The 15,613-nt window shown below is 38.6% G+C and overlaps 2 protein-coding genes across 2 annotated transcripts; both read right to left on the bottom strand.

The window, feature by feature from the left end:
- Positions 1 to 2,933: 2,933 nt before the first annotated feature.
- LOC131298684 (uncharacterized) lies at positions 2,934 to 6,527 on the bottom strand. Its single transcript, XM_058324159.1, has 4 exons — positions 6,137 to 6,527; positions 5,367 to 6,064; positions 3,424 to 5,276; positions 2,934 to 3,309 (listed from the first exon to the last, which is right to left on the bottom strand). Exons 1-4 carry the CDS (start codon positions 6,525 to 6,527, stop codon positions 2,934 to 2,936), a joined length of 3,318 nt encoding a protein of 1,105 aa, XP_058180142.1.
- An 8,418-nt stretch (positions 6,528 to 14,945) lies between these two features.
- Positions 14,946 to 15,266, bottom strand: LOC131298683 (uncharacterized). The gene has a single exon (XM_058324158.1). It carries the CDS (start codon positions 15,264 to 15,266, stop codon positions 14,946 to 14,948), a length of 321 nt encoding a protein of 106 aa, XP_058180141.1.
- Between the last annotated feature and the right edge of the window lie 347 nt (positions 15,267 to 15,613).

Raw genomic sequence — 15,613 nt, 5'->3', positions numbered from 1 at the left:
CATAATTAGTTGGAGGATAAGTTGGGTGTCACATGAGGGATATATAGTTGGCCATAGTTTCGCGCTCCACTTCTAATTTCCCTTTCTTAAAGTTTCAAAGTTTAGCTTCTCAGAAGAAAAATGTAAGAGCCTGAGGCATAGCTTAAATATCATTTCAATGTATACCTTGTAAATTTTTTTTTTTTTTGGTCGAGCGGAAAATCAATGTATATCTTGTAAATGACATGATTGGGATGATAGATAATTAGACAAAGACGCAGCGGAGATTGGACTACCAACCTCCCGCCATTGTTGTTCAAGTGGATCACTGACCCTCACACTCACTCGATATAGGTGTCTTCTAACCTATGCAGGACTTGATGCCTTGAGTGATGGAAATCATAGGCTTTTATAGTTGCTAGGTTAGGGACCCTCTATCTCCTCAAGACTTTTTGGTTTCCTTCCATCAAAGAAACTCAAACTAGTGTAATGAATCAGGTGGGGAAGCCAAAGGCTTCCTGTAACCGCTGTAATGAATTAAACCATAATACACCAGTACAATTATGTAACCATTACTCCTGGTAATGCAAATACACTAGTACGTGGGAAATGAAACATCAAAGAACCATCACTTAAATCATGATGGAAGTGGGCAATAAATGATTAAACTCATCACATAATTTGTCTAAGTGGGTCATTACAACTCTTAACAAGAGTTTATTCTAACATTCTCCCACTTGACCCATTAGACATATGTAAACCACAACAGGTGATAAGTTCTATAATATGGCCATAAAATTAGAGTTGCCCATGTCTTTGAATTCTGTAAAACCTTCTACTCAACAGAAAATATCAAACAATGGATCATAGCGGTTGTGCCGTAACAAGTAGGCATTTCCTTCCATGCATCACAATGAAAAATATCCTTCAATGAGTAAAATAGATACTTTTATTTATAACTGTTCATCAGTCATATAGGGTTCTCTTTATATCCCAATGGATAAAACACATGACAAATTCCTTATGTGCACAATCAAACGCCATGTACTTTATTCATAAAAAAAAAAACTCGTTCGCGAACTGAGAAATTGAGAAAGTGAAATTAAACATCGAAGGAGCAAATAAGTCCCATGCGCCCAACATAATCATTGTATACTTTAGCCGGTAATGCTTTTGTCATGGGATCCGCAATCATCTGCTCGGTACTAATGTGCTCAATAGTCACATCCTGTGCCTTCACTTTTTCTCTAACAACAAGATACTTAATGTCGATATGCTTGTTTCGGCTGCCACTCTTATTGTTCTTAGAGAAATAAACTGCAGCTGAGTTATCACAAAAGATCCTCAATGGTTTTGATATTGTATCAACGACCCTTAGTCTTGCGATGAAATTCTTCAACCATAAAGCCTGTGATGTAGCTCCATAGCGTGCAATAAATTCTGCTTCCATAGTCGACGAAGCCATAATGGACTGTTTGATGCTCCTCCAAGATATAGCTCCTCCAGCAAGAAGAAAGATATATCCTGAAGTGGACTTCCTAGTGTCTAGACATCCGGCAAAATCTGAATCGGAATATCCAGTCACTTCCAAAGTGTTCGTATGTTTGTGTGTAAGCTTGTAGTCCTTGGTTCCTTGCAAGTATCGCATGACCTTCTTAGCAGCCTTCCAATGTTCTAATCTTGGATTGCTCTGGTATCTTCCCAACATACCCACTGCAAACCCAATGTCAGGTCTTGTACAGACCTGTGCGTACATAAGACTGCCAACTGCAGAAGCATAGGGTATGCCTCTCATTTGTTCACTTTCCAAATTGTTTTGTGGTGCTTGGTTGAGACTAAACTTATCCCCTTTGACAATTGGTGCCACAGAAGGTGAACAAGAGTTCATCCTAAATCTTTCCAAAACTTTTTCAATGTAGGCCTTTTGAGAAAGTCCCAATATCCTACAGGATCTATCTCTATGAATCTCAATGCCAATGACATAAGACGCTTCGCCCATATCCTTCATCTCAAAACTTTGTGAAAGAAACACTTTTGTTTCATGTAGCAACCCCAAATCACTGCTTGCAAGTAAAATGTCATCTACGTACAGGACCAAAAATATGTACTTACTCCCACTGACCTTGAGGTATATGCATTGATCAACACCATTCTCCACAAAACCATATGAAGTGACAGTATTGTGAAACTTGAAATACCATTGTCGTGAGGCTTGTTTTAGTCCGTAAATAGATTTTCTTAATCTGCAAACTAAGTGATTATTCGTAGAAGAAAATCCCTCAGGCTGAACCATGTATACCTCTTCTTCAAGATCCCCATTCAAGAAAGCTGTTTTCACATCCATTTGATGTAGCTCTAAATCAAAATGAGCTACTAACGCCATGACAATCCTGAACGAGTCTTTCTTAGAAACTGGAGAGAAAGCCTCGTGGTAATCAATTCCTTCCTTTTGAGTAAAACCTTTGGCTACAAGCCTGGCTTTATATCGCTTTATATTACCAGAAGCATCTCTTTTGGTCTTGTAGACCCACTTACAGCCTATGGCTGTAGCACCTTTTGGTAATTCAGCGAGATTCCAAACATTGTTTGTAGCCATAGATTGCATTTCTTCCTTCATGGCATTATACCATAGTGCAGAATTGACCCCATTCACAGGCTTCCATCCTTTCCATAATTCAAAAGGTGTCTTGGGTACAGATTTAGATGGTACCCTATTTAACACATACACAGCGGTCTTAAAGGCCTCACTCCACAAATTCATAGGAATATTCGAGTAGCTCAACATGCTTCTCACCATGCCCATAAGCGTACGGTTCCTCCTTTCCGCAACACCATTTTGTTGTGGTGTGCCAGGCATTGAATATTGAGCTATAATGCCTTCTTCTTTTAGGAACTTGGCAAATGGACCAGGTAATTGTCCCAATTCTGTGTACCTCCCATAGTATTCTCCACCTCTATCCGATCGCACGATTTTGACAAACACGATCCCCAAACCTAAGTATTCCATCCTCACCCAAAATAAACCCTCTACTCTTGCCCTTCGACATGCCCTCCAAAATCTTGTTACACCAAGGGTTATCTTGTTGAGCTACTCGAATTCTATCCAACAAATTTGGTTTCACTGTCAACTGACTGCATATAGCACCATCTCCATGTCTTACAACCTCTACTTGCAATCTTCTAATGTCCTCTATCAAATGTGGTTGAACTGTTAAAAATGCCAAACTACCCCCTGATGATTTTCTACTCAATGCATCTGCCACTACATTCGCTTTTCCCGGATGGTACAATATACTAACGTCGTAATCCTTCAACAACTCAAGCCATCGCCTTTGCCCCAAATTAAGTTATTTTTGAGTGAAAATATACTTCAAACTCTTATGATCAGTGTAAATCTCACAAGCGACCCCATATAAATAATGTCTCCATATCTTAAGTGCAAACACAACTGCTGCCAACTCCAAATCATGTGTCGGATAATTTCTCTCATGCACCTTTAATTGACGAGAGGCATAAGCTATCACTCTATCATTTTGCATAAGTACACAACCCAAGCCTTGGAGAGATGCATCACTATAAATGACAAAGTTACCACCATCTGTCGGCAATGCAAGAATAGGCGCCGTAGTCAATCTCTTCTTAAGTTCCTGAAAACTATGATCACAACTGTCTGTCCACTCATACTTCACCCCTTTCCGAGTAAGATTGGTAAGTGGCAGGGCAATGCGAGAAAACCCTTCCACAAATCGCTTGTAATATCCAGCAAGACCCAAGAAACTACGCACCTCAGTCACCGATGTCGGACGTGGCCAATCAACAATAGCTTCCACCTTCTTACTATCGACAGACACTCCCTCCTTTCCGATAACATGCCCAAGGAAAGACACACTGTCCAACCAAAACTCACATTTCTTAAACTTTGCATACAACTTCTTCTCTCTAAGAATCTGAAAGACTATTCTCAAATGCTCCTCATGTTCCTCCCTACTCTTGGAATAGATCAAAATATCATCTATAAATACCACCACAAAATGATCAAGCTGAGGTTTGAAAACTCTATTCATCATATCCATAAATGCCGCTGGCAAATTAGTTAGACCGAATGGCATCACTAAGAACTCATAATGCCCATAACGAGTTCTAAAAGCCGTTTTCATAATGTCCACATCTCTCACCTTTAATTGATGGTATCCAGACCTCAAATCAATCTTAGAAAACACATGAGCCCCTTGCAACTGATCAAACAAGTCATCTATACGCGGTAATGGATATCTATTCTTAACTGTAACCTTATTCAACTCCCTATAGTCAATGCACAACCGCATAGTACCATCCTTCTTTTTCACGAATAAGACAGGAGCTCCCCACGGTGACACACTAGGCCGAATAAATCTCTTATCAAATAGCTCTTGCAACTGCACTTGCAATTCTCTCAACTCTGCTGGTGCCATTCTATAAGGAGCTTTAAAAATAGGCGTTGTGCCAGGAACAAGATCTATCGTGAACTCAACCTCACGATCCGGAGGAAGACAAGGCAGGTCCTCTGGAAAGATGTCAGAAAAATCTTTCACTATAGGCAATTCCTCCAATTTTTGTGCAGGTTCCTCCCCACTCACCACATAAGCTAAGTAACCAAAACAACCCTTATTCATCAATCGACTTGCCTGAAGAGATGAAATAAAACTGAACGATGACACATCCCGATCCCCCTGCAGACTAAACTCTGGTTGACCTGGCATAGCAAATACAACCCTCTTCTGATTGCAGTCTATACCAGCATAGTATTTCGACAACCAATCCATCCCCAGAATAACATCAAAGTCATGCATCTTCAATGAAATTAGGTCTATTGGTAAAATCCTACCATCTATCTCCACATCACAAGACTTAGACACCTCACACAACATCATTGTTTTCCTTACTAAAGTAGTCACCATAACACACACATCTAATGCCTCAACAACAATAGGTAACTGATACAAATATCCAGGAGCAGCAAAGGAATGGGTAGAACCAGAATCAAACAAAACTCGAGCTGGTACATTTGAAGTAGAAAGAGTACCTTGCACCATAGATGGCACATCCTTAGCCTGCTGCTGAGCCAATGCATATACACGACCCTCTGTCACATTTCTCTGTCCTTGACCCCCATTTCGAGCTTGCTGCCTATGATTCCCCTGATTATTAAATCGTCGTTGCTGATTATGCCCACTTCCATGCACTGACTGCCTCTGACCCTGAGGTATTTGATTCCTTCCATCACCCTGAGCTCTACAATGGGTGGAGACATGACCTGGCTGCCCACAACTATAACATACTCAAAGTGAACCATCACAATGGTACTTTGCCAAATGAGGTTGACCACATTTTTGACACGGCCTCAATGCCTGCCTCCCAGCTTCATTTGTTTGAGTCAAAGTGTGCACCCTCTTTGCAGGTAAACCATTCCCACTACTTTGTCCTGGCCTAAACCTCTTGTATTGATTCTCTGCAACCCTCCTTTCTTCAGATAAGTCACTCTTTGCTGTAACGGCTCTAGTCATAAGTTTTGGTAAGGTCTCTGTGTCAAGCAAAGAAACTCTTCCATGAATATCGGCCCGAAGCCCCCTTTGAAAATACCACACTTTATCTGTCTCTTTTTCTACCAAAACTCCTGCAAACCTCGACAATTCATCAAACTTCTGCTGATACTCCGCCACTGACATATTATCCTGCCTCAAAGCCAAAAACTCAGTTCGCATTTTATCTTTGACTGCTGGAGGAATGTACTTCTCCTCAAAGTCCTTCTTGAAATTTCTCCAAACTAATTCATCTTGCTTATCTTTGTAATGTTGCTTTGCTGACCGCCACCAATGCTCAGCTCCCCCCTGTAGCTTATATGCTGCAAAAGACACCTTTTGGGCCTCAGAACAACCCAACACATCAAAGATCTTTTCCATTTGTAACAACCAGGCCTCAGCATCCGATGGCTTATCAGTCCCCATAAAAGGCGGTGGATTAGTCTTTAGAAATCTATCAAAAGTATTGCCTTTGTCCAATGTCAAGGACCTTGTTGCATTTGCTGGTGCCACTTGGGCCTGATTCCCTGCAAACAATCCCATGAAAGTCTGAAAGGCCTAAACAGCAGCTACTGGGTCAACGAATCCTGTAGGTGTACCAGCATTGGCAATAATTTCAGTGATAGGGTCAATTGGATCCTCAACGGGGTCAACTGGATCTTCATCATTTTGTGTTTCAACTGCAATAACATCAACTTCGGGTTCAACAACACCACCTCGGCCACGGCCCACTACATTAGTGCTACCACGGCCACGAGGTAAAGGAGCGGCCCGACCGCGACCATGAGCTTCAGGAGCGGCCTGTCCGCGACCGCGAGCTGCAAGAGTGGCCTGCCCGCGAACACGAGCTGCAAGAGTGGCCTGTCCGCGACCATGAGCTGCAGGAATGGCTTGACCGCGACCACGAGCTGCAGGAGCCGTGTATGTCGACCTAGTGCTACGACGTGGACGATCCATCTCCTGAATTTTACTAGAGAACAATCTAGACATAAATACGGGGCAATATATATATATGGCAATAACCAATAAATAAGTATGCAACAATCTAAAGGACTCTGGGGACTCGGACCTTCACTAAATGAACATGACATAGAATGAATAGAAAAGTCAATTAAATTTTTTTTTTTTAAAACCTTTAGCTCTGATACCACAATTGTCACACCCCAAAATGGAAAGTGACCGGCCATGAACCACAAGACTGAAACTCGTAGAACATGCAGCCTAAAAATAAATTTGATTAAAAACCAAGGCATTAAACTAATAAACGGTAAATCATTTTTTTTTAATTAAGAACAACTCCAACAAAATTAAGTTCAACAAAAAGTGTGGGGCACAACCATCCCATGAACCAACCAATATCCAGTAATCCAACAATAATAAAAAGGAGTCGTTATCTGACAATTGTTTCGAATGCGGAAGCAATTTATTAAAATAAAACTAAGATGAGACACCCTAAGGAGGCCAAACAAAAGAATCCCCGAGATGCCGCCAGAGTCCTTGCCTAACTCCCCAACTTGCTTGAAGAGAAGTTGGAATAAATCCGCCAGCTGACGAGCTCAGTGAATAACAAGTATGTATAATAAATAAATTTGAAAGCAGGGATTAAAATATTTACCATTAAATCATAATTTGGCATACGAGGTGTCCAGCAGAATAATAAATTAATCAATAAAGCCTTTAACCAATGAACATTCTTAGTGGTGATCACAATAATAACTCCATCAACAATGGGGAACCACAATCAAACAGTACCATGGCCAAAATAAATCTCATCAAAATTGGATCCAATATCGAACTTAGAGTCACCAGGGTTGGCAGCCCGTGGTACTTTTCCCTAAGACGATCCGGTGAAAGAAAGCCGTTGAGCATTAGGGTCACCGGCCTAACACGGTCTTTTCCCCAATGGCCAGGGTCACCAACACGAGAAGGAATAATTTCCCTGGACTTCCGAAATAAATGTTCCCATTAATATCCACCAAGTTCTCACCAAAAAGATATTAACAATTGATCTCATAAAATTCATCGCATGCCAATTTATAGAACAACTTATAAACCGTTTTGAGTCTCCGAATAACATTCATATAAATTTCTGAAAGAAATACTTTTAAGGGACACAGGAATCTTTCGAAAATACGTAACATACTTAACTACTCACCTGGGTCCAAAGCTAATGCAAACGAACAACGCGAAACGAGTCTAACCTGAGCAAAAAATCATGTAGCACTATTATCACTAACTGTATCAATATAATATACTCTGTAGCAACATGGAACTCTCTAAGAAAAAAGAAAAAAAAATTAATAATAAAATATTCTTCTAACCTAGGACTAAGCCAACTTAACTTCAATTACAAAAACCCATCTTTGTTATTCTGAGTCTCAACTTCCATGTCCACAACCCACGACAGTCTACCATGGCCAAACTCTCCTGTTCCTTAATCCCAAAATTACTCCAATTACACCACAACAAACCCTTGTTCAACTCTTAGATTTTATTAGCAGTATATAGCCACCACAACCCCATATACATACTGATCATTGATCACCTTCACGCTTCACCACGCGCACACACACCGCACAAATGACCAATAAACCCAAATCAATCTTTTACTCCACACCCACGTTCGGTAAAAAGAATGGAAGAAGGAACAAGAATAAGAGATCAAGATCACTTACCCGATTAATCACCAAATCGCCAAACTTTTGACTGCAGTCTCTCTCTCTTTCTTTCTCACCCAAAGTTCTGTTAACTTCTTATCTCAGACGTTTTCTCCAAATAAAAACCCTATACCGTGAAAACATCTCCTAACTTTCTAAAATTACCCACTACTCCCTATATTATAGTTAATTCGACTAAGATAGAACGTAACACAATTAATAAAATTACCATTCGGTACCACTTATTTTATCCAAAATCAATCTCATACCCCAAATATAATAATCGCGACATCAATATTCATAGCGCGCACAAATTAATTAGTTGGGACCCAATCATAACACTAATTAATAACGGCAATATAACTAATTAAATAAATGAAAAATGCTAGGCCGTAACAAGATCAACTCAATTTCAGATATGAATACCAATTAATATACTGAAATCACACATCACAATTATCTAAGATGCTGTGGCTATTCTTAAATAATAGTAATGCTTAATAACCTTAAGGCATCTAATAATCCTGAATAGGACAAAACTGAAGTAAAAATTTGTCCATGTCATGCAAAAATAATTTTGAATTCAAATCTTTATACAAGAAGCTATCAGGAGGCCCATCTGACAAAAAAAAAAAAAAAATGATCGTACTGATAACATGAAGCAATAACCAGAATGGATGTGATCATGCTAACAAAATTTGCTTCCTCTGTTTTGAATTTAAAGAGCCTGAAGACCAAAACATGATACGGGTGAAATATAACCAAAAGTCTAATAGGTTATAAAATTAGTCTTCTCTGTATCTACATGGAACAATATTGACAATAGATGTTAAATGTGGCAAGAGCAGTGATAGGACACACAGCTATCAGAAGAAAATTATCCATGCATGTTCTAAAATTTTTATGCCAAGTGTGAACATATGGCATTTGCCCCTCCTCATAATAACTTTAATGCACTGAAAGAGTTTCAAAATTGAAATAGTTTAATATTCACCCTTCTCTATGATCTCAAATGTGTGTGATTTAGATAGCAAAAATGGCATGTGATAGCATGATGAATCACTAAATGTGAACTGACATGACAGTGATAAACTTAAGAGATTTGAAATAAGTTATGTGTGTGTCACTAAAATGCTGATCACAAAATAGTATCCTAACTAGTGTGAAGAACTTCGTGACATCTAAATACTGAACAACATGAACCGGAGATAAGCTCTGATACCACACTGATAGACAATTAAACAAAGACGCAGTGGAGATTGGACTACCAACCTCCGGCCATTGTTGTTCAAGTGGATCACTGACCCTCACACTCACTCGATATAGGTGTCTTCTAACCTATGCAGGACTTGATGCCTTGAGTGATGGAAATCATAGGCTTTTATAGTTGCTAGGTTAGGGACCCTCTATCTCCTCAAGAATTTTTGGTTTCCTTCCATCAAAGAAACTTAAACTAGTGTAATGAATCAGGTGGGGAAGCCAAAGGCTTCCTGTAACCGATGTAATGAATTAAACCATAATACACCAATACAATTATGTAACCATTACTCCTGGTAATGCAAATACACTAGTACGTGGGAAATGAAACATCAAAGAACCATCACTTAAATCATGATGGAAGTGGGCAATAAATGATTAAACTCATCACATAATTTGTCTAAGTGGGTCATTACAACTCTTAACAAGAGTTTATTCTAACATGGGAAACTCACATTTGTTGATGTTGATTCAATTGTGCTCAGCTGTAAAGATGGTGTAAAATAAGTACCCATGTCAATATTTTGCTTAGTATCTCTAGGTTGTAAGAATTTTGTTAGTCTACCCAATAATAACTAATCGAGATTATAATAATTATTTATAACTATCATGTTATTTTCCAACTAATTTGCATATATATATATATATATATATATATATATATATATATATGCAAATATATATATATATATAATAAATATAATATAAACACATTTATAACAATGAGACTAATCAATCTGAATAGGTCAATTAAGAACAAAAAAAATTCATCACATTCAGATGCTTGTGACATAACTTGTACTTGGAAGAGGAAAAACCAAGCCTTTTTTTTATTAATTATTACACAAATCAAGGATACATAATAAAAACCTAACAATATGTACCTCAGAAGAATATGTGTAGGCCATGACTAATTGGTTAAATCCTTTCCTTTGGCCTTTCACACAATTTCTCGAACAACTTACCTACCAAGGACAAGGAGAGAATTGTTCTACTGACAATACTGACATATTGGCCAACAAATCCCATTGGTATCAAATATACATAGTGATATTGCATGTATTGATCATATCAGGTGATTTCAAGGCAACGTCGGCGACAACAAAGTTATACAATTGCTAGAGAACCACCAAGTGGACCAAATGTTTCACTTGGAGAATATTGGTTGGGTGCTTCCACCTCCTTGTGTTAGATGCTTTCTATCAATTTCATGGGCTTTGGTTTTAATCCAAGGGCTCAAGTTTCTTTATAATTGTGTTACTTGTATAGTCCTTTATGTGCTTTGACTATAGAGGCTAGTACAATTTTGGTACATCAGTGTTATATTTGGAGGGTTAAAGAAATGATCTGACATTGTTCTTGTTTTAAGCATCAGCGTCTTCCTTTTTTTTTTTTAAAGGGGTTTCTTTCTTTTGGAGTAGTATTAACTAGAGCATGGTTTGTGAATTGTAACGTTTGAGCTCTTCTAAACTTTCGTTATTTTTTTGGCTTAAGAGTTAAAGACTTTACATTCTGAAGAACAATTTAGTTTACGTGATTTTATATAAAATGTAATGTTTGTTTTACGAATTTCCTTGCTGATATATCGTTTAAGTCAACAAATTTGTCTAGATCATATACTTAGCTACATTTTATCTTGTTGCGACACATGAAGATTTGTTGATTGTGATATCTGGTAATGACATTGAAAAAGTGAAATCTCTACTCGACGGTGGTGTTGATATTAGTTATATTTTACATTTTTCTCTTCGACTAGTGTTATTTAAATCATGAGAATTTAAGCTATTTCATTAAGTGGGTCTTATCTCGTGCAATGTTTTATGCATGCAAATATAGCCCAATACGGGGTTACACCTCCATCAGTTTCACTTCTCATGAGTGGATTTGAATGCACTTGCATATTGCTCCAAGTATCTCAACTTCTTCTTTTTTGTTTATCAAGAACGGTATATTGTTAGTCAGTGTTCGTGTTAACAATTTGTTAGAATCTCGTATTAGTCTTGGACCTTGATTGCTAACATGAACACTAAATAATAATATGTTGTTAATGATAAACACAAAAGAGGAAGTTGAGATACTTGGAGCAGTATGCAATTGCATTCAAATCTACTCGTGAGTAGTGAAACCAACAAAAGTGTAACCCCGTATTGGGCTATGTTTGCCTGCATAAACTTTGAAGGAGATAAACATGATCTAGATGAAATAACTTAAACTCTCATGATTTAAATAAAACAAATAGAAGGGAAAATGTAAAACATAACTAACATCAACACCATCATCGGGTACAGATTTCACTTTTTTGATGTCATTACCATATATCACAATCAACAAATCTTCCTGTGCCGCAACAACACAAAATGTAGCTAAGTACACGATTTAGACAAAGTTGTTGACTTAAATGGTATATCAGCAAGGAAATCTGCAAAACAAACATAACATTCTAAAATTACGTAAACTAAATCGTTCTCATAATCTAAAGTTGTCATGCTCTCGATTTTTAAGATAATTAAATAATCCTTTTCGAAAATAAGACATCGCATTAGATAAATAATATCCAAAAGAGAGTTCCCAAATGTTCATTTACAAACCAAGTCTCCAAGTTTAGAATTATACAACATTAGCACATCGGCCTCAAAATAAGCTTAAGTATGAGTACGAACTAGTTAAATAGATACAAACGATTTAGTTAAAAAGAATTTCTAGAATAATTAGTTACAAACTCATCTTATCAAAAGAAAAACCATTACAAGATGATTAAGTAACTAAAAGCAGTTAGCTTCCAAAAAGATCTTTCACTTCCAATGCACATGATGCAAGCAAGCTAAAGTCCGGCATTTGAACCTGAAAAGAAGGATTAGGTTGAGCTACACTAGCCCAGTAGGAAAATCTCTACGAAATCTATATGCTAATGAGATGATGAACGTGAGTACAGTGAATCAAGATAAATGGCAAATTCAAAAATAACACGTACCGAGACCATTCACTAGTATCAAAGCATTCTTACATGCACACACACACACACACACACACACACACCCATACACACACTCCTTCCATCAGATTTCCACCCCTTGCGAATATGTGTTTCCACCCCTTGCGTCATAATAAACTCCACCCCTTGCGATTCTGTATTTCCACCTTGCGTTACAGTAAACTCCACATTCACTTCACAACGACAATCACATTATCATTTGTATCAATACCAATACCAAATACTCATTCCACCCATACCAACATTATCCAACACGTCACAAATAACTCATGGATCACAAGCATCAAAACAAAACAAAAAAAAATCATTCATAAGGATATGAATCCCTCGAACCCCAAGGTATTCCACACGAGCCATATATAGCAATTAATCACTAATATCACATGTAATCACCACATAACATGTAGAGAAAGAGAGAAATCCCTACCAAGATGAGTTTTGAACAAAATCTTAAGTCTATCAAGTGCTATAAGCTTAAATCTTCCAAGAATAAGCTTCTCCCAAGCTTTGATACAAGATCTAGAGAGGATATAACCCAAAAACAAGATAAACAAACATAGATCAACAAGTGATTGAGAGGAGAGAGAGCAAAACGTGATTGAGAGCTAAAAATTAGAGCAAGAACACCAAAACTTACCCCTTGTCCACCAAATGTGAGATTCAAGAGAATTTGAGGAAGAAATCACTTGGATCTTGAAGATTTGAGGTAAAAATCAAGAGATTGGAGTGGGGTAGGTAAGAGGGGGTGTTTCTAGGGTTATTTCATGGGTTTGGGTGTGAAAAATGGAAAATAAGGGTATTTATAGTGGGCTGAAATGCATGCTGAATTTTTGAAATTTTCACAGCGGGTACCGGTACTGGAACCTTCAAAATGCCAAATTGGTCACACTTTGGACACTGGGTATCGATACTGGAAAAATGCAATACCAGTACTGGCTGGACAGGAAATTGAAATTTTACTAACGAATGTCGAATCGAACCCCACTTGCTACCAACACTTCCAAACATCAATACAACCTCAAAACACAATATTCCACATATTTAAACGATTAAAGAAAATATAATAATTCACGAGTTTCCATAAAAGTCTTAACTCTTTAGATGATCCCTTGCTACCAAAAATCCTAACATCCAGACCGAAAGGTGAGTTTTATGAGATAGTAAGTGAGCCTATCGACCATGATCAGAAAGTATGGAAGGAATTAGTGGTAAGGGCTAGTTTCAGTAGCAGAGATGCCGAGCAAATTCTGAGAGAGAGAGAGAGAGAGAGTGTGTGGAATTGTGTGCTTCCACGGTTCTCCTCATTGACAACTTCTGACATGGTGCTCTTTCCTCCTTAGTTAACTTTCGACATGATGATCTTTCCTTCTTAGTTACAACGCCTTCCAGAGCTGGCTTATAGGGTATGTGAGGGAAGCAACCGCTTTCGGCCCTCGAATTTTGATCCAAAATTGAGGCTCCATTATAATGTAACTTACATATTAATATTAGAATGTTTCTAAATAAAAACACAAACCAGATATTTGGTTCAATGGTCACATAATATTGTCATGTTATTGAGAGTGTGTGGTTCGACTCCCATGCACCTTCATAATTTCAATCATATCTTTTTACATTTATAGTCATAATTGTATCTTTTTAGTTTGATTTTTTTGTTATTTTTTGTACTTTAATAATTTTTTAAAGAAATTCATGAATATGTAATAGGCTCAATATAGGAAATTCGTTTTAGGCCTCCAAAATATGAGTCAGCACTAACACCTTCATAACTTTGCTTTAATAACAACTGTCACAGCCTTAGAATTTTCTAAGTCAGATGCTACGTCCGCATTGACTTGCACCTAAGTAAGTTAAAAATTTAAACTAAGAGAGAAGTCTACAACATACTCTAGAAGCTTCTCAACTAATCTATTCATCTCTACAATTATTTACACAAGTCTAGATTTATGAACAACACTTTAGATTATTCTAGGGAGATGGTTCTACCTAGAAGTTATTTACAATCCTTTAGGGCTTCCATATTGCTCTAGGGAACTCTAGATTGTTCCAGAAAGCCTCTTTGTCTTGGGACAAGCACACCTTTAGTTCGGCGAGAGCCCGATCGCACCTCCTTCCTGGATCAACGTTCAAAGAATGTTTGATCACATCTGGACTCACGCCTAGCATCTCTTATGGGGTTCAGGCAAAGACTTCTATATTATCTTTAAGGAACTGGACCAATTGATCATGCTCAGTTTGATCGAGTTCCGAGCCGACCAAAAAATACCGAGTCCCATCCTCATCAATTGGTATCTGAACCAGATCCTCCACGGCTCTATCATAAGCTGGTCTGCCGACCTCATCTGGTCCCTGTAATGCTTCCTTCATTGCTTCGCCGAGGACCCTCCCTTCCGGCAACTAAGGGACCTCAATCCATTGAACCTCCTTTGCCTTGCCATTTCTGCGGACGGAATTAACAAAACACTTTTTGGAAGCCATTTGATCTCCCCTAATGGTTTCCTGTCATCCTGATTCACCTATAAACCGAACGCATTGGTAAAGCGTAGATGCGACAGCCTTCATGTCATGCTGCCAATTGCGGCCCAGAATGGCATTATAGGGGCTCAACGAATTGACAATGATAAACTCAACGTCTAGTTGTACCGAACCGGCAAAGACCGGGAGCATGATTTTGCCGATCGGATAAACCAGAATCCCAGTAAAGCCAACTAGGGGGGCATCCATCAAGGACAATCGATCTTTGGAGAGGCCAAGGGCCTTGAATGCCGAATAGCATAGAATCTCTGCCGAGCTTCCCTGATCTACCAACACTCGGCGGACCATCTTCCGTTGGAAGGGTATTTACAGGACCAAAGCATCATTGTGGGGAAAGGACACCCCTTCCATATCTTGCTCGCTGAACGTGATCTCCATCACCTCAAAAGGAGAAGGCTGATATAGCTCTCTGTGGAGCTCATTGGCCTGACCTTGATCCATCGGACCATGTATGCATTGTACAACGCCATCCAGGACCTGGGCCCTCGACTGAACCCCTGCGTTCGGCAACTTAGTCCGATCTATCCACTGATCCATCCTCCCCTACTGGACAAGATCCTCGAGATAGAGTTTAAACGGCTTGCATGTCGTCGTATAATGACCCTATTCACTGTGGAATGAATAGTATATTCGTT

The sequence above is a fragment of the Rhododendron vialii genome, chromosome 8a (genome assembly GCF_030253575.1).
Source record: "Rhododendron vialii isolate Sample 1 chromosome 8a, ASM3025357v1".
Lineage (NCBI taxonomy): Eukaryota > Viridiplantae > Streptophyta > Magnoliopsida > Ericales > Ericaceae > Rhododendron > Rhododendron vialii.
The sequence above is the reverse complement of the archived record's forward strand: the minus strand, read 5'-3'. Positions and strand labels throughout refer to the sequence as shown.